Genomic DNA, 21,949 nt, shown 5'->3' on the forward strand with positions numbered 1-21,949 from the left:
ACAGCTGCGTCCACTTCACCTTCAGAAAAACGACGATCCACCACCACCAGCAACCGGTTGCTCGAAGAAGCTGGAACAAGATCACAGCCGACCAGCTCGCCGCTTCCCTGAGCCAGCACCCCCCCGCCAGCTCAGCGAACCCCAGCCAGGCCGCCGACAACCTCACGAAGTGGATCAACAACTGCGCGGACGAACTCGCCCCACTGAGGACCCCGCCCAGCAGACCCGGCAGCAAGAAGGCCCCATGGTTCACCGACGAACTCAAGAGCTCCAAGAAGAACTGCCGAGCACTCGAGAAAGCCTGGAGAAGGGAACCAACACCGGACAACATGACCGCCCTCAAGCTTGCCACCCGGAAGCACCACCAACTGATCCGCGCCACCAAGAAAACTGCATTCAAGGACCGGCTGGACAACAACGCACACAATTGCAAGGAACTCTTCAACATCGTCAAAGAGCTCTCCAACCCCAACGCCGGAAACACCGACATCACCCCATCGCAAGACCTCTGCAATTCCCTCGCCTCCTACTTCCACAACAAGATCGCGGACATACACAACAGCTTCAGCACTCAACCGACGCACGCCACAACCGAACCACCGCCCCCCACCACCACCCTCAGCGCCTGGACTCCGATCAGCACCGAAGACACCATCCGCATGATGACCTCCATCCACTCCGGATCTCCGACTGACCCCTGCCCTCACCACGTCTTCAACAAGGCCGACGCTGTCATCGCACCCCACCTGCGGGACATCATCAACACCTCCTTCGACACCGCCACCTTCCCGGAGAGCTGGAAGCACGCCAAACTCAGCGCCCTACTAAAGAAACCTACAGCGGACCCCACCGAACTCAAGAATTACCGCCCCATCTCGCTCCTCCCGTTCCTAGCCAAAGTCATCGAGAAGACCGTCAACAAACAGCTGGCCGCCTTCCTCGAGACGAATGGATCCCTTGACCCCTCACAGTCTGGCTTCCGAGCCAACCACAGCACCGAGACCGCCCTCATCGCTGCCACCGATAACATCCGAGCCCTGATGGACAACGGAGAAACAGCGGCCCTCATCCTCCTAGACCTCTCCGCGGCATTCGACACTGTCTGCCACCGCACCCTAGTGCAGCGCCTCAGCAACGTCGGAATCCAGGAGAAGGCACTGGAATGGATCATCTCCTTCCTCGACGGAAGAACACAGAGAGTCCGTCTACCACCGTACAAGTCAGAGGCCACCGAAGTCATCTGCGTCGTCCCTCAAGGATCCTTGCTGAGCCCCACCCTCTTCAACGTCTACATGAGCCCCCTCGCGGCCATCGCACGCCAACACAACCTCAACATCATCTCCTACGCTGACGACACCCAGCTGATCCTCTCCCTGACCAACGACCCCGCCGCCGCCAGAGCCAACCTTCACGAAGGGATGAAAGACGTAGCCGAGTGGATGACGACCAGCCGCCTGAAACTGAACTCAGACAAGACGGAAGTCCTCATCCTGGGTTCCTCGCCCTCCGCCTGGGATGACTCCTGGTGGCCCCTCACCCTGGGCAGCGCACCCAAACCGACAGACCACGCACGCAACCTGGGCTTCATCTTGGACTCCTCCCTCACCATGACCAGACAAGTCAACGCCGTCTCCTCGTCATGCTTCATCATCCTGCGCATGCTACGGAAGATCTTCCGGTGGATCCCCACCGAGACCAGGAAGACGGTCACCCAGGCCCTCGTCACCAGCCAACTGGACTACGGCAACGCCCTCTACGCCGGAACCACTGCCAAGCTCCAGAAGAGACTCCAGCGGATCCAGAACGCCTCAGCCAGACTCATCCTCGACATCCCACGACACAGCCACATCTCCGGACATCTGGGAGACCTGCATTGGCTCCCCGTCAACAAAAGAATCACCTTCCGCCTCCTCACCCACGCACACAAAGCCCTACACAATCAAGGCCCGAGCTACCTCAACAACCGCATCAACTTCTACGCTCCCAAACGACATCTCCGATCAGCCAGCCACACCCTCGCCGCCGTCCCCCGCATCCGAAGAACGACAACAGGAGGAAGGCCCTTCTCCTACCTGGCCGCCAAGACCTGGAACTCCCTCCCGACCGACCTGCGCCTGACCCAAGACCACCTCTCCTTCAGGAAGAAGCTCAAGACCTGGCTATTCGAGCAGTAGCAGTACTCCACCCCCCCCCCCCCCCAAGAGCCTTGAGACCCTCCGGGTAAGTAGTGCGCTCTATAAATGTCTGTGATTGATTGATTGATTGATTTTTCTCTTTTCTCAGTGCCTTTTCCAATACTTTAGCTGCAGGTGCTCGCATTGTTCTGGTAAATATCTTTCTAATATGCCCATTGTTTTATTAGTGTTAGCCCATTAGTGATGAGATGCTCGTATCTCGCATTTGAAAGGCTAACATTGCTCTCTCACCTAGAGGTAATTTTAACGATTGATTACCTACAAGAAAAAAAGGCAGAAAGTCAGGAACTACATTTTATTTTGCATTTCAGAAGTCTGACAATTGACACTATGACATATAATCAGGGCCGCTGGAAATAAGGGGGCTGATAATGACAGTGGACAAGTAGGTGGCAGTCTGACCGGTTCATTACTATGTGACCGCCGCGCTGGTGGTTGCAAAGTGCTCCTTTTCACTGCAGTTTGGGCTGAGGGCAAGGAAAAGGGCTTCAGCACAAAAAGAGCACTTCCTGCATGTCCGTGGAGGTGTTTGGGGGCACTAACTGTGAAAGGGATATCGTAATTCCTATGGTGGTGCTTGCCTCAGCACCACCGTCATTTGGGACTAAAAGTCCAATCGCCGTCCCATCAGGATCACTGATCCTGGCGGAGGCCGCTGTATTCCCCCGACCTTTGTGGGTCCAACCGCTGTTATTGTAATCCAGAATTCGGATCGAGGAGCTGTCGGCGAGCGGGCTGCCAGTGACGGCATGTCGGTGGCTGTCCGCCCGTCATCATAATCACCCCCTATGTGTTTCTGCTGCAGTTGTGTTTCCTGCACATCATGGATTTTTTTATTTGTCGCATTATGCACCATTGGCAGTACAATTTGAAGAATTCCCAAATTAATTAGTAGTGGGCAGAATATTCCATTCTGCTTGCGAAATTGATGGAATATTTTAATATTAGAATGACATGCATTATTTTAGTTCAAGCAGTGTCTGTCTATTACCACATTTGGCATGGCATTAAACAAAGCCAGCATAAAGGCCTGAGGACCTCATACTGCAGCTGTCCACAAATCTGGGATTGTTGTGGCCCTTATCACCGCCCCTCTGATTGTGTACCAAGCCCCACTTTTATTCATTGCCCCGCTCACTGCTGAGTGCAGTCCATGGGTGAAGATTTATTCCAAGGTATATTTGCATGGATAGTTCTTTGTGATGGCTCCTGCCTGCGCTGTACCACTGTGTCTAAGTGTTGAGCTATCCCTCTTAAGCCGTCCTATCCCACACGTCTGTTTTCTATGTCTATGATATGACGTGCATCATTGATCTAGATTCTTGCTGAAGAAAATCCCCTGCTTGCTCTGTGTTTTCCCAGCCTTATTTGATCCGGATTCACATGGAGGCACATGTTAAGTAGGAGCCACTCAGGATGTCAATCCAGCTCAATCCGTTCTGGAACTTGCATACCAGCTTTTAAACAAGGCCTTGCATCTGTAGGAAAATACTTAGTTTGACCTCATGGGGTTGTCTTGATATCTTGACAATTAGTGCTTGAAAAGAAAACACAGCTCAAATAATTTGCCTTGTGGTTTGGGATTAGTGACGATACCTCAGAACTGCAGAAGTTCAACATGAAAGAAGATTGAGCTTTGGAAACTGGGGTATGAAAAAAGAGAAGCTTGCATGTGTCATAGGCGATCATCCGCTGTTCTGAGTCCTCTACGCCATCGCTCCTCAGGCAGAGCCTCTGTGATCTCCAAGGTCTTCCGGTCCAGGCGGAGAGGATTTCCACGCCGACTAGGTATTTGGAAACGTCCAGGCACCTGCGCACCTCCACTGTGGAAAGGAGCGGGTTCATTTATATTCAGAGAGCGACTTCCCACTTGGGATTGTGTCTGGAAAGTTTTCCCATTAAAATGCTAATGACAGAGTAAACTGTGGCTCCGAGATGTTGCTTCAGAAATAGATCTGGCTGGTATTTTTTGGAAGAATGCTCATTGTATTTTTGTTTAGATGCACAGAAGGCTCACTGGCTCATGAGACGGGTGTTGTCCCTGTGATGGCTGAGAATAATACTTTGGACCAAACTACCATGCTGGACTGAGGAGTTAGGGAGGAGCATGTCCTCGCTCCTCCCAAACGAAGGTTTTTAAAAACTATAGCAAGAAGAAAAGATGAAGATCCTTAAAACCGCTGTATGAGCAGCAGAAAATTAAATGAATACTATGTGACGCCACTTGCCTCCAGTTCATATGCAATTTCGTAGCACTCTAAACAACAATTCCTACACTTGCCAATCTGTGCTCATTTTTACCATTCGGGGAATGATAAAAGGTGAGAGTCAGCCCTGCCAGGGTTCAAATCCGTGTTTTGAAGTTTACATACAGATTAACGCGACATGTGTAAAACCTTTTGAGCCTGTAGCTGGTTTTAGAAATATTTCACTCCACGATCAAAAGGCGCATTGAAGCGGGTTGGTGGCACTCGTATAACACCAGGCACAGCCACGACTTCTGCATGGATTTTGGGTGGAATTCACAGACGAAGGGCTGATTTGTGGAGGGGTGGGAGGGCAAAGGGAGTTTCTGCGTTTTACTCCAGCGTCAGCATTGGGTGTAAACTAGGCATAACACCACAGTGCCTACAACATGGTGGGGGTGGGGTTTATGATGTGGTAGTTGTATAACCCCCAGCTAGTCAATGCTCATGCAAGGGTAGCCTAAGAGGTGGCAGGCACGAGCGCTCGATTGTTGGAGGGACTATTTGTCTCCAGACCAATTTGACTGTGGGAGTCTTTTTAGGAGGGTGGGTCTAACGAAAGTGGCACTTAAAAGACTCTGTAAGCTAAATTCAGACAAGTATCTATGAAAAAGAAAGAGGCAGGTGACCTACGTGTGGAAGCCTGATGGCTGTAAATAAATCAGAAACTACTTGTGTGGTACCTGCCTGCGATGGCTCACAGACACTTTTCCCTCAGGAATATTAAAGTTTAAGCAAGGCATTGCGGCTAAGGCCCATGTTAGAAGAACGCTAGATTTATGTTACTTTGATGCCCGGGCTGGGAATGATTATTCAATCAATCAATCAAGGTTTTGTTAAGCGTGACAACTCACACTTAAGGGTCTCAAGGCGCGGGAGGGGGGGGAGGAGTTGAAGCTTCCAGTCTGTCAAGGAGGAGGTCTATCGAAGAGCCAGGTTTTGAGGTTTCATGTGAAGATGGAGAGTGATATCGTCTGTCTGAGTTGGAGCGGTTGGGCGTTCCATGCTCTGGCTGCGAGGAAGGCCAGTATCTCCTAACCTAAATCTGACCATTGTGCATTTTGGTGCCTGGAATGGGGAATAATAGCTTAGACCCAAGAGTACCTCTTTCCTCTTTTACATTGTTAAATCCAATTAATGGGACACATTCAGTCAGATTTACCACCTGCTCTTGAGATAGTTTGGCGTGCATTGGTAATAGCGTTGGCTAATGGAAGTGTTCATTTTTGGCCAGCAAAGGTTTTGAATAAAAGATGCTATTTCAGGGGCAGCTTCAAGCCATCCTGCCAGATACTGGCACCCTGTGCGGACCATGAAATAGACATTCCCAGATGTTTTTGAAATGTATTTTCTTTTGTCCTCGAATTTCGGCACCACTTCACGTCCTGGACAACTGCCTAATTTGCCTAAATGGACAGCTTACACCTGAGCTACTTGTTCACCTAGTGCATTCATGCTATTGCCCCATTTTACAGTCCAACATGTATTTGAACCATTTTCTAACAGGAATGGACGTTCACTGCAGTTAGCATTATTAGGACTAGGTAGAAAAAAAAGGGGAATGGATTGTAAGACATGTTTTTAGAGGTAAAGTAGATACATCCAATAATGTGTTGGGGACTACAGAAGGATGAAGAATATAAATGTTCACGAACTAACTGCTGATTTCGGATTCTGTTACCTATTTTATTTGTAAAAATATTTTGAAAAAGTACCCATGCAATAAACGTTTAATATCTTATCTTACAATGGTAGAGAAGTATGCAGTGAAACATGCGAATGTGTACACTCTTGGGCTTATCTGATGGCAAAATTCTAAACTGTGTCTTTTTATTGCTCTAAATTAAACACATTGACCTAGAGCCGTTACAATGCTTAATTTATGCAGGTGCTTGCTGGTGGTGGGCACCCGTAAACATTTCTGGGGGTCAGGGCTTACTTCTCGTCATCAGACCTTGATCAGGACAAGAGAGGGAGAAAGGCAGAAGGAGTGAAAGGAGGCAGTGAAAGTTAGAGAAGCAGTGACAAATGGAGAAAGCATGGAGGAAAAGAACCTACAAAACTGAGATAACAAGACACGAAGTGGGAGGTGGTGGAAGAAAGAGGCAGGAGTTGACTAGGACAATAGCCTAAGTATTTCATAAACATTCAGTAGCACTCAGTAGCAGGATACTAGAATAGATTGTGGGACATTGAACTTACTTTTTTTTTAGAAATTAAACATTGAGCAGTGGGATGGTGGTATTTACAGAATGGTACATCCGAGCATGGCGGACAGGTAATACAGTAAGCTAGAAGCACTACTAACACTCTCCGACTATTCTTAATATGCCTTGTGTCTCCGCAGCCCATCAGCCTCTTCAACCTGAAACCCAGTCGAGGCCCTGTCTCAGGCGGTACCCAGGTGACAATCAAGGGGGATAACCTGAATGCTGGAAGCAGTGTGACCGTGATGTTTGGCCGTCATCCATGCATATTTCATAGGTAAGCATGACGGAGGTTCAGGGCAGCGCATGCCCATGTGACATTGTGGAGGTGGGAATGCAGGCCTTGTGACTACACCTTATTGGTGATTTCAGGTGGCCACTCACAAATGGCTTTTACTGAATCCGCTTGTGGCAAATGGGTTGTGGACAATGAATTACGCATGTGCAGCAAACAAAACAATGGACATCCTTCTTGTCGGCTAAACTAGCAACTGAAGACAATAGCACCAGAACCCAATTCCTAGATGGGAGATGTGGCTGTAATCAACTGGATTTTTGTCCCTGAAATTTCAGTAGATATTCACATCGTTATGCTATCAACTGAAATTTCCACCAAAGCTGCAAAAGCATCTGCGCCAAGCCACTTGTTAGGTCTTGCCTAGTATACAGTGCATGAGCTGTCTGTTGAGAGACTATTGTTCATTTACGGTGGGCTTAGAGCCCGCCCATTGCTTATCATTGATTTGATTTATTGCCACTCTCATTTGCTTGCTTTTCTTTTGTTAGCATGTGTGGGCATTCTTTCCTTTATTTTGTTTATGCCTCCCTTGGAGCATGGGTACATTACTAGTGTCCTTCCACTGCTTCCTTTTCAGGCACTATTTTTTTCTTTTTGTTTAATCCCTTTATGAGCGACCATGTTTTTTCTGTTTGTCTCACAATATACTTCTCTTCCCCATCCTCTGCTTTGCTCCGATGTTCTTCTCTCTTGCCTGTGTGCGTCTCCCCCACTAATTCTTGCTTTCTCATCCTTGTGCTTCTCCCCGCTACCTCCACATTGCACCTTTTTGCACATTTGCTACCACTCTTTTGCCTCCAGTATGCTCTCTTGCTGTATCCTTCCCCTCTCCGGCAACCCCATGTAGCTTCCGCCTCCATCTTTGTCCCCACTGTATTGTTTCCTCCTCCCTTCCCATGTGTCACTTCTGCCACTGTGACTTATTAGCTTTGCCAATGCTTATTATTTCCGAGGTTATACTATTCTCAATATTTGTCCTTAACTATCAAGCATGTCACGTGGCAGAGCTGTCAATGTAACACATTGCTTCTCTCCTAACAACTCACAGTTGTTTATTTGCAGTTGTTAAGTCAAGTACTGTTATTGTCAGCTGCTTCTGTGCGTTTTTACAGTTTTGGTGCTTTATGAAAATTAAGAACTGATTCAGAATTGCACCTCATTTTAAAATAAAGGTCTTCAATTAATTTAAAAGTAGCTTTAGGTTCATTCCAATAGTCAAATTCCTTTTACATTGTCTGGCACTTGTTTTCCCTTTCTCATGGTTGTTATATCCGTGCAAGTTTGACAAACAATGTTGCACACACGTATCTGTTTTGTCGTATGTCTTGGGATAAAAGAAAACTATTCATCAATTTTGGATGATTTTTCAAAGACAATAGCCATGTGTTGATCTTTTATTCCTCTCCTTCATCACTCTTAGGAGAACCGCCAATCAGATTGTCTGTAACACCACCTCCGCGACTGAAGGGCCTGTCAAGGTGTCGGTGCAGGTGGATAAAGCGAGGATCAGCCACGAGTTACAGTATGAGTATGTGGAAGATCCAACGGTGCACCGCATCGAGCCCGACTGGAGCATCATGAGGTTGGTGCTTCTGTTTGTTGGTCATCATAGGGTGCTGCTGTTCAACAGAAGTATTGCTGGCCTTTCTTTTAACTTCTAGTGAAGTTCAGGCATATCGAGTGTACTGTATGTGACTCTAGATGTCACTACTACTTGTCCTGTGTAGCCACCATATGGTATATTACTATCTGCAATATTCTTTATTTTTATTGCAGAATTCTATAGAGTGTTTTCAGCAGGTTATATCATTTCCAAGGGTTAGCCATAGTCTTTCTATCAGAGTGCCAAGGCCTCATCTAGACTATATATTACAATTTCCTACAGTATCATAGACCACCATAAACATCTGTGATGAGCCTCTACTGAAAAACACAATATCCTTTAGTTAAGTATTCCATTTCCTTTCTATGCGTACCATAGACTTTGAAAAGAGCGATGTAGTCTTTCCAAGGTGAGGGCTTAATCTTTCCTAAAATGTCACAGCCTTTCCTGAACTAAGCTGTAGCCTTTCTTAGACTTTGCCACAGTCTTTCCTTCAGAGTGGCATAGCCCGTTTTACAGAGTAGCATACCTTCTCATTTTAGAGTGCTATAGCCTTACTTAGAATGCCAAAGAGTTTCCTACAGTGCCCTAGACGTTCATGCAGAGTGCATGGCGGTGCTTAATTTGAGCAGGGAGTTGCCAGTCAGGGCCACAGGCACTTATTTTTCCATATCAGACAATTACCATGTGCAAGAAAGGGAAAAACACACAGATCGGAAAGACTGAGGAAGAGAAAGAAAGGAGGAACCTGCAAAAGTGAGCTAAAGGGGCAGTGAGGGGTCTGGTAGTGGATTAAAGAGGCATGAGGTGCTGTAAGACTACCCCAAACCTTTGCCTTTGGCGTTCTGACGTTTAAGTGCACTGGCTGCCGGCTTGTTATGTTATGTTACAACGATTTACATAATGCGCTTATACCCTTGGGTGGCTTCTCAGTAGAGCTTAGGGCACAGGCACTCTTTCTTTCACAAATTAAGCACTAGTGACAGAGTCTTTCTTCGTGCCCGATGTTTTTGAACATGGTGCCACTGCATTTCTTGGAGTGCGGCAACATTTCTTACCGAGTGAAATACTGCCTTCTACAGTACTACAGCGTTGTCCACAAATTGTCTTACATTTTCTTGTACTATGAAACAGCTTTTTTATTGAGTTGCATGTTTTTTAAAACAATGAATTAATGTTTTGTACGAAGAATTGAGGAGTATGGGTTTTTCTAAGCGTGCCATATGTAACCTTTCCTTAACAATACCATAGCCTTTCATCCCCACAAAGTGTCTCTCTTTCCAAGTATATGTGGAATCTCCTTCAATATCATGTTGTAAGGCACATCATAGAGTGTACACATAATATGAAGCTACCCAGGGTATGTGGTTCATTCCACATCTTCTCCATACCCGCTGATATCATAAATCATGTATTAGCATTCAGTGTAGAAACTTGGGTCTTGCATCCCAGCTGGCGAACAAAACCACGCATCACTCAGCAAGGTATTTATCAAATTGTTTAATTTTCAAAGTGGTGCAATGTAAAGCGCTCTGATTGATACCCGATATTTCGGGTCTAGTTTGCGCTATATAAAACTCTAAAAAAAATACATTTGGTGATTTGTGTTCCTTCTCTTTTGTACATTTATTCTATATAGTTGTGTGTTAAGCACTCTGATGAAGGCTTGGTCGGTGCTACATAAAACCTCAAACAAATAAATAACATTGTATTTCGAGCAACCACCAGCTGGGAGTATGCAACATTGAAATTCCAGTAGAATAAGTCTCCAAGTTCCTGTATCACCTACAAAGGTGGATATTATGTTATACTGAAGGCAAGAGGCCCCCTTTGTCCACCCGGCTCAAATAATCCCAGATTTCCAGACCCAGGCCCCTATCTCTGAGGGTAACAGGGTTTCTAGTTGCACGTGGAGCCTGCTGAAGAGGCAGGTACCAGCACAAGCCCTGGTATTGTCTGCTGGACTACCTGCCAATCAGCGGGGACCAGTGCGGCACAGGCTTTGTTCCGCCTGCCTCTCCGTACAGTGGGGGCCCGCATGGCTGGTTGCATCTCAAGGCAGAATCAAAGAGGTAAAGATCTCTAATGGTTTAATTAGTGTTTGCAAAGTGTGGAATACTTAAACAGAGTGCAGGACCGCGTGCGGGGAGGAATTCTTCTTCTTAGCACGAGAGGAGCGCGCCTCCAAAAGTACATCTGCATAATGGGATACTGCGCCCATTCCCTTCCTTGTAAGCAGAGGTTCCACGCGGTGCTGGCATGCCTGCGATGCGGAGCGCGCCCGTGGCCCGGATAGCTTGCAGATATTTAATGTCTGTTTTGTTCACACTGCTACATTATTATGTCCAAAAAAGGAACTGCAGAGTCAACTAACGACGGGCGCGAGCTGTAATTCCTCAGATATAAGAGCCAGGCTCTCAGAGATCTTCAAAACATAGATGAACTCTTTGTAGCGTTGTCTACCCTCTAGCTTCATTCACCCGTTGGGCTAAATCTCAGTTTTGTGAATTCCGTCTCAAAATCTGTTGAATTTAAAGGTACGACCCCATTTAAAATTAAGAACTGTCCAAAAACTACGGAAGCTATTCGTGTAAGATTTGTGTACAAGGATGTGTTTGAAAAACAATGGCAATTTGTATATTTAACGGTGCATATGGACAGGGAGGAATGGGCACAATGTGGTAGGCTTTGAAGATGCGGGCATTCTCCCCAATGGATCCTGGGGTCATTGAGTTCCACTGGGAGTTTTTTGAAGCACATTACATCAGTAACTTGGTACCAATTAAAAAAAGAATAAAGAGGAATGATGGCCTGCTCCAATTCTTTGTTCGAGAAATTTAACCAAGCCTATGCAATTTCATGGGCCTGCTTTTAGATCAAATTTGTGAAAACTTTGTAGTATTTAACTATATCTATGTACTGGTATTTATACACCGTGATCTTAATTGGTTAGAAACGGAGTGCTCTTGAATTTCCCGCCGACGTCACATCTTGTATTTTTAAATTAATTACATTCAACGTATATTCACAATTTAGGCACAGGGTGATAAGGGATTTGACAAGTATCACACTATTTGTATTCAAACACTGTAGTCAGGATCTGAGCCCAGGCCTCCATGTCCCCAAATCAGCAGCTTAGTCACGAGGCCACGAGGGACTACTGTAGCAATCGGAGCACCACAAACCAATGTTTTTCAAACCCTACATAAGAGTTATCACAAGTATAATGAATAACAAAGGTCTTCACAAGGCGAGTACCTAATCAATAGAACGGTACATTGGCAACATCCCTCTAAATGTTGCAAAAATGTGGTGTGCCCTGTATAGATTTTAGGTTACTAGGCTAAGTACGTTCAAATTGTTAGTAGCCTCGGGCCATTAACTTCTTTTGACACAACGTTCAGTGCACTAGATTTCATAATGAATGTGTGAATATACTGTGCTTTGCGAGCTTTCATAGTGGTCCTAAAATTATTATATGACAGGAAAACCAAATCAAAATATTGAGAAGGCAACTGCATATGTAAATTGATACTTGTATAGCGCACTACTCACCCGCAAGGGTCTCAAGGTGCTTGTACGAATACCGCTTTGGAACCCATCCTGGCTTTCCCTGTGAGGCGTCCACTCCTGGGCACCCCCAAGGTGGAGGCCAGGCATCCTTAGCGTTGTGGGGGTCGTTGTGGAGATTGAGCAAGCTATTGCCCAGAGTTGCAGAGTGGGACTCCATGATTGGAATAGGCACCAAGGCGAGAATTATCAGGTCCGTGGAATTTATGAGCCCAAGACCCGCCGAACGGGGAATTGAACCCTGGTCCCGGGCTATACCTCAGCATCAGGGTCTGCCGCTCTAATCATTGAGCCACACTTCTCCATGGATTTACTATACTTACCTCCACAGCTAGTTACCTTGAAGACATATTTATATAGTCAAAGTACATAGATGTGGAGTTAAATACAGTAAACCTATGCTTATCTATATAAACTTACCTCCACAATATGTTGGTCCTCAATATTTTTGCTACAATATTCTGGCCCAGCAATTTTCTATTGTCGATATTCTGGTGGAATGCCCCCTAGTACCAACTCGTGGGAAACTCCCAAATGTCCCAGGTAGTGCGTTGTATTGCATTGTAATTGCATTTGCATAGGTAGCACTTTCCAAGTTTCCAAACGGCTTTCGTAAACACTGGGCAGGTCACCAGAGCTCCAGAACTTGTAGACAATGCAGTTTTCTATAATAACAAATTTTCATGATGCTCCCGTCAACGCATTCTGCAAACTTTATTTTCAAGTTCCATAATGTGACAACTATCACATGTTGTGGCATTTTTAAAAAGATATCTGTAGCCACGTACTGGAATTTGTATAAAGCTGCAGTTTTCAGCATACATGATCTTTCTCGGGATGCCCAGATGTTAAACCTATAGCTGGTGCTCTCTCGGCTGTATCTTTATCTTAACGTATTCTTGTCCTTTGCACAGAAACGGAAAACATGCACAGTCTTGCTGTCTATCACATGAGCAATAGTGCTGATCCCATCAGTGATTGCAGCAGGAATTTTCAACAATCATAATGCACCACGACAGGGGTTTCAATCACATACCATAGACCCAAGGACCCTGGACAAATTGTTGTTCTGCCTGAAAATGCCCCCTGGGAAACGTAATTAGAGAAGCAACTGGAAGCATGGTATCTGAAGGGGTTCATATGCTCTTTCACAAAAAATGCTTGTGGTTTCAAAAGCCTCTAAAAATAAAGCGAACAACAATTTAGGGTGCAGAGAGCAACATGTCGGAGATCACTGTTGTAAGCCAGTGCACATAGGTGCCTTGTAATAGATAAGCCTTGTAATACATATGCAGTTGTTAGGAATTCCAAGATCCAGCATTGAGGATGCATTGCATAGCAGCAGTTCCGATGAACTGGGGGCTGGGATGTGAGGTGCTGCATCATGACGCATTGCATAGTGGCGAGTTCAGGGAGCTGCAGGGCTGCGATCGGAGGTCCTGCGTCAAGGATGCGCTGCGCAGCTGTCGTAAGAGCTGCGGGGTCCTGCATTAGGGTTATGTCGCACAGTGGCAGTACTGATGTGGGGCAGTGAGGAAATGCATCACACTAGGTCAGTTCCACCCAAAAGACCACAGCTGGACTGGCAGAGTCCAGTTGCTGGATTCAGTGTGGCTTCAGCCTTTCCTATCCCTGCGGTTATGATAAGGCGTCCAGCCAACTAGCCCTTGGATTCACTCTGGTGGTACTGGGTTCAAGATGCAGGTTTGGTCCTTCTCACTCAGGCAGCAGAGTAGCAGTCCCTTGTGCAGCAGAGCAGGACAGCAGTGACCTTTTGAGTCTTATGTAGGTCAGGTGTCTACTGAAGAGTTGGGTCTGAGGGCTCACCATTTACACCTGATGCCAGCTTGGAAGTATTGGAAGATTTTGGAGGTTTCCACCCACATAGGCTTTTGGAATTTCTTGGCACCCTACCCTGGCTCCAGCTTGTCTGGGGGCACAAAAGACTTGTGTGAAACCCTTTGTGAGTGTGCTAAGGCAGAGCTGTCACATGACTAGGTTAGGCCCGGGAACAAACATTGTCATTTTACATTTACACTTGTTTTTAGGTTGCCTTCTTTTCTACACAATGACTTTTGACACACATTTGCTTGGGTAACAGTGCAGGATTAGTTTCTCTGATACCACGTTGCTTACAATTCCACTTCATAAGTACACTATCGCATTACCTTAAAAATTTAGTAGAAGGCCTGAAAACACATTGTGCATATGTTGTTCTTTGTTAACTATGAGGCAACATGGCTATCACAAAGGCAATAAAAAATGTTGGCCCAGCTGAAACCTCGACACAGAATCACGGATGGTGGTATTATATAAATACATATGCATTTCTGTGCGCAAATTAGAGAAGCACTCTGCTGTCATTGCAAGGTCATTGCTGTGTCAGAGTCTCAGCCCAGCTGATTCCTGTTACCCTCTGCGAGGAGGGACATCCAACTTACGACCAAGACGGGGCCTACATACCTTGCCTTCAGGTAATTAGGTCATCCACTATGGGGTTCTTGGCAGAACGCCTGCCCTCAGCATCTAGGTTAGAGAGTTCTTAGTGAGGGGTACACTGTACCCAGTACTCCTATGCCAGCATATGTACACTGTTTTGACACCATGTTGGGACTGTTTATACTTTTCACTGTTCTTACATTGCTAAAAACTTTAACTGCTTCTGTCTGCTAATCATTGCAGTGCATATATTTTATACAAGAATCACAGTGGTTCAATAAATATTGAAAACGCCCCTTTGTATACTTCTTGTGTACTTTCTGAGTGAGCATGAGTGACTGAGGGAAAAGGTTCTAGATCTGTTACCACGATTCCTTGCGGAGTCAGGGTTGTCAAGTTCTGAGGTTGACCAAAACATTTGTAACCTTGCCAGTTTTCGGAGTACTTATAGTGGCACTGTGAGCTAGCAGGTCTATAGGCCAACACATCGTGAGGGGGTGTGTGGAACAGCAATGGCTCGTGCAGGTAAAAGCGATGGGGCGGTGGGGGGGATTTCAACAGACTGCAACAAGGGAAAATTAACTATTTATTTAATTTTCCCTCGTGGTCGTCTGTGGAATCCCCCTCCCCCCCAACCTGGCCCCACCGCTCTTACCTGCATGGGCCATGGTTGGCGTGGAATCAGTCTGGTACCATCCCAACATTTATGTTGTCCCGCAAACTAACTGTTCTGACTGAGAAAGTGAAAACTGTACGACAGGGCCTTTGTGATGTGCAAGTATGGTAAGAGATAGATATGTCCCCCTCATCAAGTCATATATGGCCCATCCTGTCAACAAGTATTCTCCCTTTGTCTCACTGTTTGGGAGCAATACACAACTAACTATACCTAGTCATGTGACACAGGATAAATGCTACAGGCACCAAATGGTTGGGACAATAAAATGCCAGCTTTCTAAAGGAGCCATTTTCAGAATTGTGACTTTAAATCCGACTTCACCATTAAAGAGGGTTTTAAATGACAATTCTTTAGACACCAAACTCAACATTATTACCAGCGCCTAACTAAAAGTCATCACTTATCAAATGTAATAAGTTAACCTAATATTATCATATAGGAGAGCCAGGCCTTGCAATTGTGAAAAACGATTTTTTGTTTACCAGGACATGTAAAAGTGAAAAGTGCATGACCAATGTTATAAATACACTGCATCCTGCCCTCTGGGCTGTTTAGAGCCTGCACTAGGCGTGACTTATATGTATTAAAATGGAAGGTTTAAGCCTGACAAAGGGTTCATTCTGTCAGGTCAAAATAGCAGTTTGAAACAACACTCTCAGGCTGCGGTGGCAGGCCTGAAACATGATTAAAGGGCTACGTAGGTGGGGGGCACAATCAATTCTGCAGGTCCACTAGTAGCATCCAATTTACAGGCCCTGGGTATATGTAGTAACAATCTACTAGGAACTTCCAGGTAAATTAAATGTGTCAGTTGGTTGTAAGTAAATGTCACCATGTTTAAGGGAGAGAGCACAAGCACTTTAGAATGGGTTTCCAGTGGTAAGTGCTCAATGTTCTAAAACCAGCAAAAATGAAGTCAGCAAAAACAGAGGGATTGAAGGCAAAACGTTTGGGGGAACCCAGAGAAAGGATGTCAGGTACAACAAATAGGATGTCATCAAAGACATTTCTGGAGGCTGTTTTTGAGATGACCCAAAGGTTTCCCTACTGTGCACTGGTATCTGACATTGACTTTTCTTCCATCTTCAACAGTAGTCAATTGGCTCCAATAAAATACGTCTTAAAAACATTGAGATCGACAGAAGTTAACCTAGGTCTGTATTATGCATAGAGCTTTGAGACACAAATGGCAAGTGCGTCCGCTCATGCATCCCAGGGCACTATGGTATTACAAAAGGGACCGTAGATGATGGAGCAACACTTTCTGTAATACTAATAGCACTGGTGCACATGTAGCTCTAGCACTATCATTAGAGGACATTCCCTCATTTGCATTGGGGTGTGGCTTCATGAAAATGAGAGACTCATTTTGCCTCTGTGCCTGCAAGCTTTTATGGATGCGGGCACAGAGGCAAAGAGGCCCTTAGGATGCGTATTGACATGGTGCTACAAATAAGGTGGCACATTGTTAGTGTACCGCCTGAGCGAAGACCACTGGAGGAAGGAAAGGGGGTTCCATGAACGCCCCAGATATCTCCCTGCAGGCAGGTACAATCATTCGCTGCACCCGCCTGCAGGGGGATCTCTGTCTCCTCTTTAAAGTGCAAGCAGTGCCACCTGCAGTGTAAAACACGGAGCGGCTTGTAAGCAGATGCCCCATATTTCACTGAATGTGCTGCCTCCCAGGTCAGCCTCAAGTACATTTGTAGATGTACCTAAAAATAGTTACATCTATTAATATTCACATGTGTTTACACCATGTGGAGGTGAGATCCATTACCCTTCAGCACACTAGGCCACTTTGACTTGAGAGTTAAGACTATCTCCTACATTTATGGAGATGTGTTCCAGAATCTCATGCAGTGACCAAAGTGCTATGAAGCCAGACTTCAAACTAAGTTTTCCTCGTCATCCACCACTGGATCTGTTGAATGTTTTAGAAAACCATACACTACCTTATAATTCCAGCATGATCACCGTGAGCTCAAGGTGTACACTGCAACATTGCAATACTTTGTCGAAGGCTGTGCCTTGTACTTAAATTTACATAAATAAAAATATATCTGTATTGTTTGGAGGGCTACCTGATTTGTACACAGTTGGCTTAGGAGTGCCTTTTCTTCAATCTCATGTGAAAGTGGGCCATCTCATCCTTGCGATACCAACGTTCAGATTAGTTCAAATGCATGTAGTTTGTCTGAGTCCATACCGCGAGTCCTCTTTCATCAGGCCCGCATTGGACAGGCGGCATGGGAGCAAGCTGAGACTGTTACATTGGCTGCAATAACAAAGAAGATAAATTTGACTTGCAAATCAAACCGAGAATGAGTATTAGTCAAGAAAACAGCAGAAAACCAATGGACTGCATCAGTGCAGAGCAGCAGACTGTCATTGGGAACTGAGATATGATAAACTATTCTGTTCAAAATTCAGAACTCGCGCCGGGTGCATTCTGCCATTCTCTGCATTAATGATAGAGTCCTACAGCGACCCCACTGAAGAGAATTTGTGGGCTGCAAGGGATCTATCATGTGGAGCAATGCCATCCATATAAGAACCCAAAAATGTTTGTATACTCATGAGAGCATAGCACAAACCTTGGTAAATGAAGTTACCACAAATTCTGTTGACTCCCTCATCATTATCAAAGATACTTTAGTTTGCTTAAAAACCTTAAAAGCTATACAGGATTTAAAACATCCGATATCACATAATTTCATAATTATAGTATTGGCAAACCTCATCATAACACAATGGGGTCGAACAAGTTACGGGAACTCAGTAATTATAAATGTGCCTGCATTGATGCCCTAATCTACTCAATATGCAAGGTTTGGGGGTGAAATTGTCCTTTTTACAAAGTGCAAAAGGTATAATAATTGAACTATTGCTGTGAAGTGAGCATCTTATACCTATAACTGCAAGACCGATTGATAAACAATCTTGTTTTTGAATCAATTGATTGAACTTGGTCTAAAATGTATCTACCACAGCTCACAATCTCGTCCCATTCTGATGTTCCCATTTTCTTTCAGTCCTACTATTTACCAAGTTCTTTCCTACTACTCACACGCTAAAAAATATGATTTTACATCTCATCTACCAATTTTGAATATTCACGTAGTGCAGAGATGAGTTGAAATGTCTTCTGATACTTTATTGTGGTTTCTTTAATGGATGTTAACACACACCAGAATAATATTGCTAGCCTTCTTTCTTTCTCCACCCACAAAGATCATGAAACGTGTTATCAAGAGACAGGCCCCAGGTTCATTCAGTTAGAAATTCTAGAGGAGTTCCCTGACACGATTAGGGTGTCCAAGGCACTGCAGGTCATTACGGACACTGTCTACTGTCCTGAACATTTCACCTAAAAATCATTGTTTACATGTGTCCTAGTCTAGTTAGGTCCATGGAAACACAACACGGCTACAGCACCCAGAATGTATTTGACTATGACACAAAAGTCCAGTACTGCAAACATTTTTCTTAACAACCTGGAAGAAGGAGAACACCCTTGACCCAAAAGACTGTAACGTTCTGTACTTTTCTTGTGATGTAAATTGTAACGATAAACTTTGACCTTTGAACTGCCCCATAAGGTGCGAGACGGGCAGATGAACAATAGACTTATAAAGACTTTAAGGAATATTTAGAAGCCATTTTGGATTCTGACATGTCAACAGAACCAAACAGTTTCCTCCAAGATCTTTTCAACTAATCTTTTTCTCATGTTATGGTCAAACTGACTGATATTGTTATAGAGACTGTAGACAACTTTAAGGACACAGGCAACCAGGCAGGTTGTGACTGCATGTCCTGCTTTTTGTAAAGAAAGGATGGACATTAAACCATGTTTCTGGTCTCATCCACTAACTTTTAGCACCTCAAAGGATTCACTATTGGTTGGTTTAATCTTGTTGATCAGCAAGAAGGCCTCTTGATAAGAACTGTGAATGTGCCAAGCTTTTACTTCTTTATCTGGAAGGATCCCAAAATAAAAATGCAGTAGTGAATGGTACTTTGAGAAATGTAAAAAATTATTACAGATTGGAGACTTTGAATGGTGTCTTACCAATAGCATAGTCCCCCCTTTAAATAATATTGAATGTGGACCATGAGAGCAGCCCTCCCCTAGTAACAGTAATGCTATTCTTGGCCTCTCTTGGTCATGGTCTCTCAATATTACCGCAACAGCAAAATATATTCTGTTAGTCAAACAGGATTGTTTTGATGTAAGATGGAAATCCACAGTTAAATGTTTCTTGACACTTGAGTCGGTATGGTTGTTAAGAAAACAGGGCCTAAAGGTCTCCTGGAGCTTTAAGATGACAGTCCAGAAGCTGGGTCTTAACTATATTTCAGAATAGGTGAAAATCTGGAAGCCGTCTTGGATTCAGGAATGGTGACCTATCAGCGCCCAGTTCTAGGAAAAACTTTAAGAGGCGTGGCTACCTGGCCAGCCCGAGATGTTCATGATCACATTAAACTGTATCGCTGGGTTCAAAGTTGCAACGTTTGTTAAAAAAATTCCTTTTAGCCAGGATGTTCATGTGCTACCCAACCCATAGTTTACGAGACTAAAAAACAAAAGTTAATTATTTTGATCAACACAAATGTTTTATTCCAGCCCCGAATGTAATATTGTATATGATACAGTATTACATATTTTATAATGAGAACTCTTCCTAACATTTTCTTGATTCTGAATTCTTCTTTTTTAATATTTTATTGATCCTGACGTCTTCCATTGTGGAATTCCTTTTGCTGCAAAGATTGCTAGACTGTATTCTATGCAATATGATGAAAGACATAGCACCTTAGCTCACTTCTTCTAAAAATGTTTCCTAGTTATTTTGTTATTTTTACTGTGTGTTTTTGTAGCCTCACCTGATAGACTGTCGTTTTACAGTTGTCAGGAGGGAATATTATACAGTAAGATGTGCATTTGATGAACACTTCTCTGTCAAATATGAATGAGATGAAACACTGTAGTACTGTGTTTCTGATGGATACATCTGCCAGTGGATTCCTCACCTTGTGAATAACCCCCTGCATCAGCAACATTCGGAAATTCTTTTGTAGCTCTTCACGCCGTCGTGGACGACGTCACAGAAGCACGGCATTGCGCGCGGCTCCGCTGACGTCACTGACTCCATAATAGGACTCAATCGGTGTGATGACATCAGTTCCCTTTTTTCCGCGCTGTCAACGCTAACAGTTTTTCTAGGGATCCTCAGTAGCTCGTGGGTAACTCTGTTACTGTTGATTGCTTCTTGTTTCTTTGTTTCCTGTCGAGATGTCTTCGAAGAAAACTGGGTTCAAGTCGTGTGGAGAGTGCGGGAAGATGTCCATAACAGATCCGCACAAAGACTGCGTATGGTGCCTTTCTTCTGACCATGATGTCCAAGGGTGTCTATGCTGTAAGAAGATGAACCAAGGCGCTGCGAGAAAGAGAGGCAAAGCTTCTTGTGGGGAAGATGAAAGGCAAGAAAGATAGGAAAAGTTTGAAGTCCCGCTCAAAGCGGTCGAGGTCACGTTCGAGGTCCCGCTCGGGCCGTCTTCGGGGCATGTTTCTCGATCCAAGAAGGAGCATAAGAAGAGGAAGCACGGGTCTCAACGTCATTCTGAGAGGGAGTCGGACCTGAAGTCGAAGTCTCCAGGTCATAGACATCGGAAGGATTATGTGTCTCCTCCACCTGTTGTTTCGGACCCGGAAGGTGAGCCTTCGCCTGTGTAGTCTCTGGAGCATTCTCCGGCTCCGGCATCGAATCCTTCTCTGGCGCCGACACGCTCTCCACCTCGAGAGGAGGAAGAGGCTCCATTTCCAGGAGGCTCTGCAATTCCGGAGCATCAGCCAGAGGGTCTGGCTGACATAGTTCCTGCACCTCGACAGGAGCAGCCTATGGGTCAATACCCTCCATTTCCAGGCCCGGGACAGGACCCTATGCATTATTTAAATGCAATGTATGGTGTCTTCTCACGAGCCATGTACCCCTCTGGAGCACCGGCTGGTCCCATGGGTCCGATGGTCTTTAATCTGGGCGTCCCTCAGGCATATGCACCGGCGCCATTTATGCTTTTTATGCCGACGCCGGCTCCGGCTTGGCATTTTCCGGCTCCGAGGTCATCGACGCCGGTTCCATCTTCATCAGCTCCGGTCCGGTCTTGTGCGCTCCAAACTGATCCACCGGCTCTGAGTTCGCTCTGGCACCGGCTCCGTTCGGAGTCGGTTGTGACTCCGTCGACGCCGACCCCAAGGATGAGGTCTAGGCGGGAGGCTCAAAGGCTTTTGGAGGAGCGGAGGAGGTGGAAGAAGGAGAGCTGTAAGACTCAGATGACTTCTTTGATGACCTTAAGGAAGCTAGTGGTTTGGAGTTATCTCCAGAGTGGGAGCTTTTCTTAGCTCCTGACGTCCCTTCGAAGGATGTAGCACCATATTACATGGTTATTAGAAAGGCAGCTGAACGTTTGGATTTGAATCTGCCTACTGCGGAGTTTAAGTCAAACATTTTGACCGAGGTACTCCATTCTCCCTCTTAAGTGGTGGAACCGATGCTGCCTTTTTAATGAGGCAATTACAGAGCCTGTCCTAGAAGTGTGGATAAAGCCCTTTTCATCACCTGCTGTATCAAGGGCTGTTGCTAGGAGATATAGGGTGGCTCCTGGAGATCCTGACTTCCTCTCAACACATCCGTCTCCAGAGAGTTTA

The 21,949-nt window shown here is 45.3% G+C and overlaps 1 protein-coding gene across 1 annotated transcript in view; it reads left to right on the forward strand.

The window, feature by feature from the left end:
- PLXNA4 (plexin A4) overlaps positions 1-21,949 on the forward strand; it is a 1,023,024-nt gene that overhangs the window by 753,178 nt on the left and 247,897 nt on the right. Inside the window, exons 15-16 of the mRNA XM_086918924.1 lie at positions 6,789-6,925; positions 8,367-8,528. Of these exons, the coding sequence (XP_086775050.1) occupies positions 6,789-6,925; positions 8,367-8,528 (299 nt within the window). The remainder of the gene's footprint in view (positions 1-6,788; positions 6,926-8,366; positions 8,529-21,949) is intronic.

Source organism: Lissotriton vulgaris, chromosome 1_1 (genome assembly GCF_964263255.1).
Source record: "Lissotriton vulgaris chromosome 1_1, aLisVul1.2, whole genome shotgun sequence".
In the NCBI taxonomy this organism is placed as follows: domain Eukaryota; kingdom Metazoa; phylum Chordata; class Amphibia; order Caudata; family Salamandridae; genus Lissotriton; species Lissotriton vulgaris.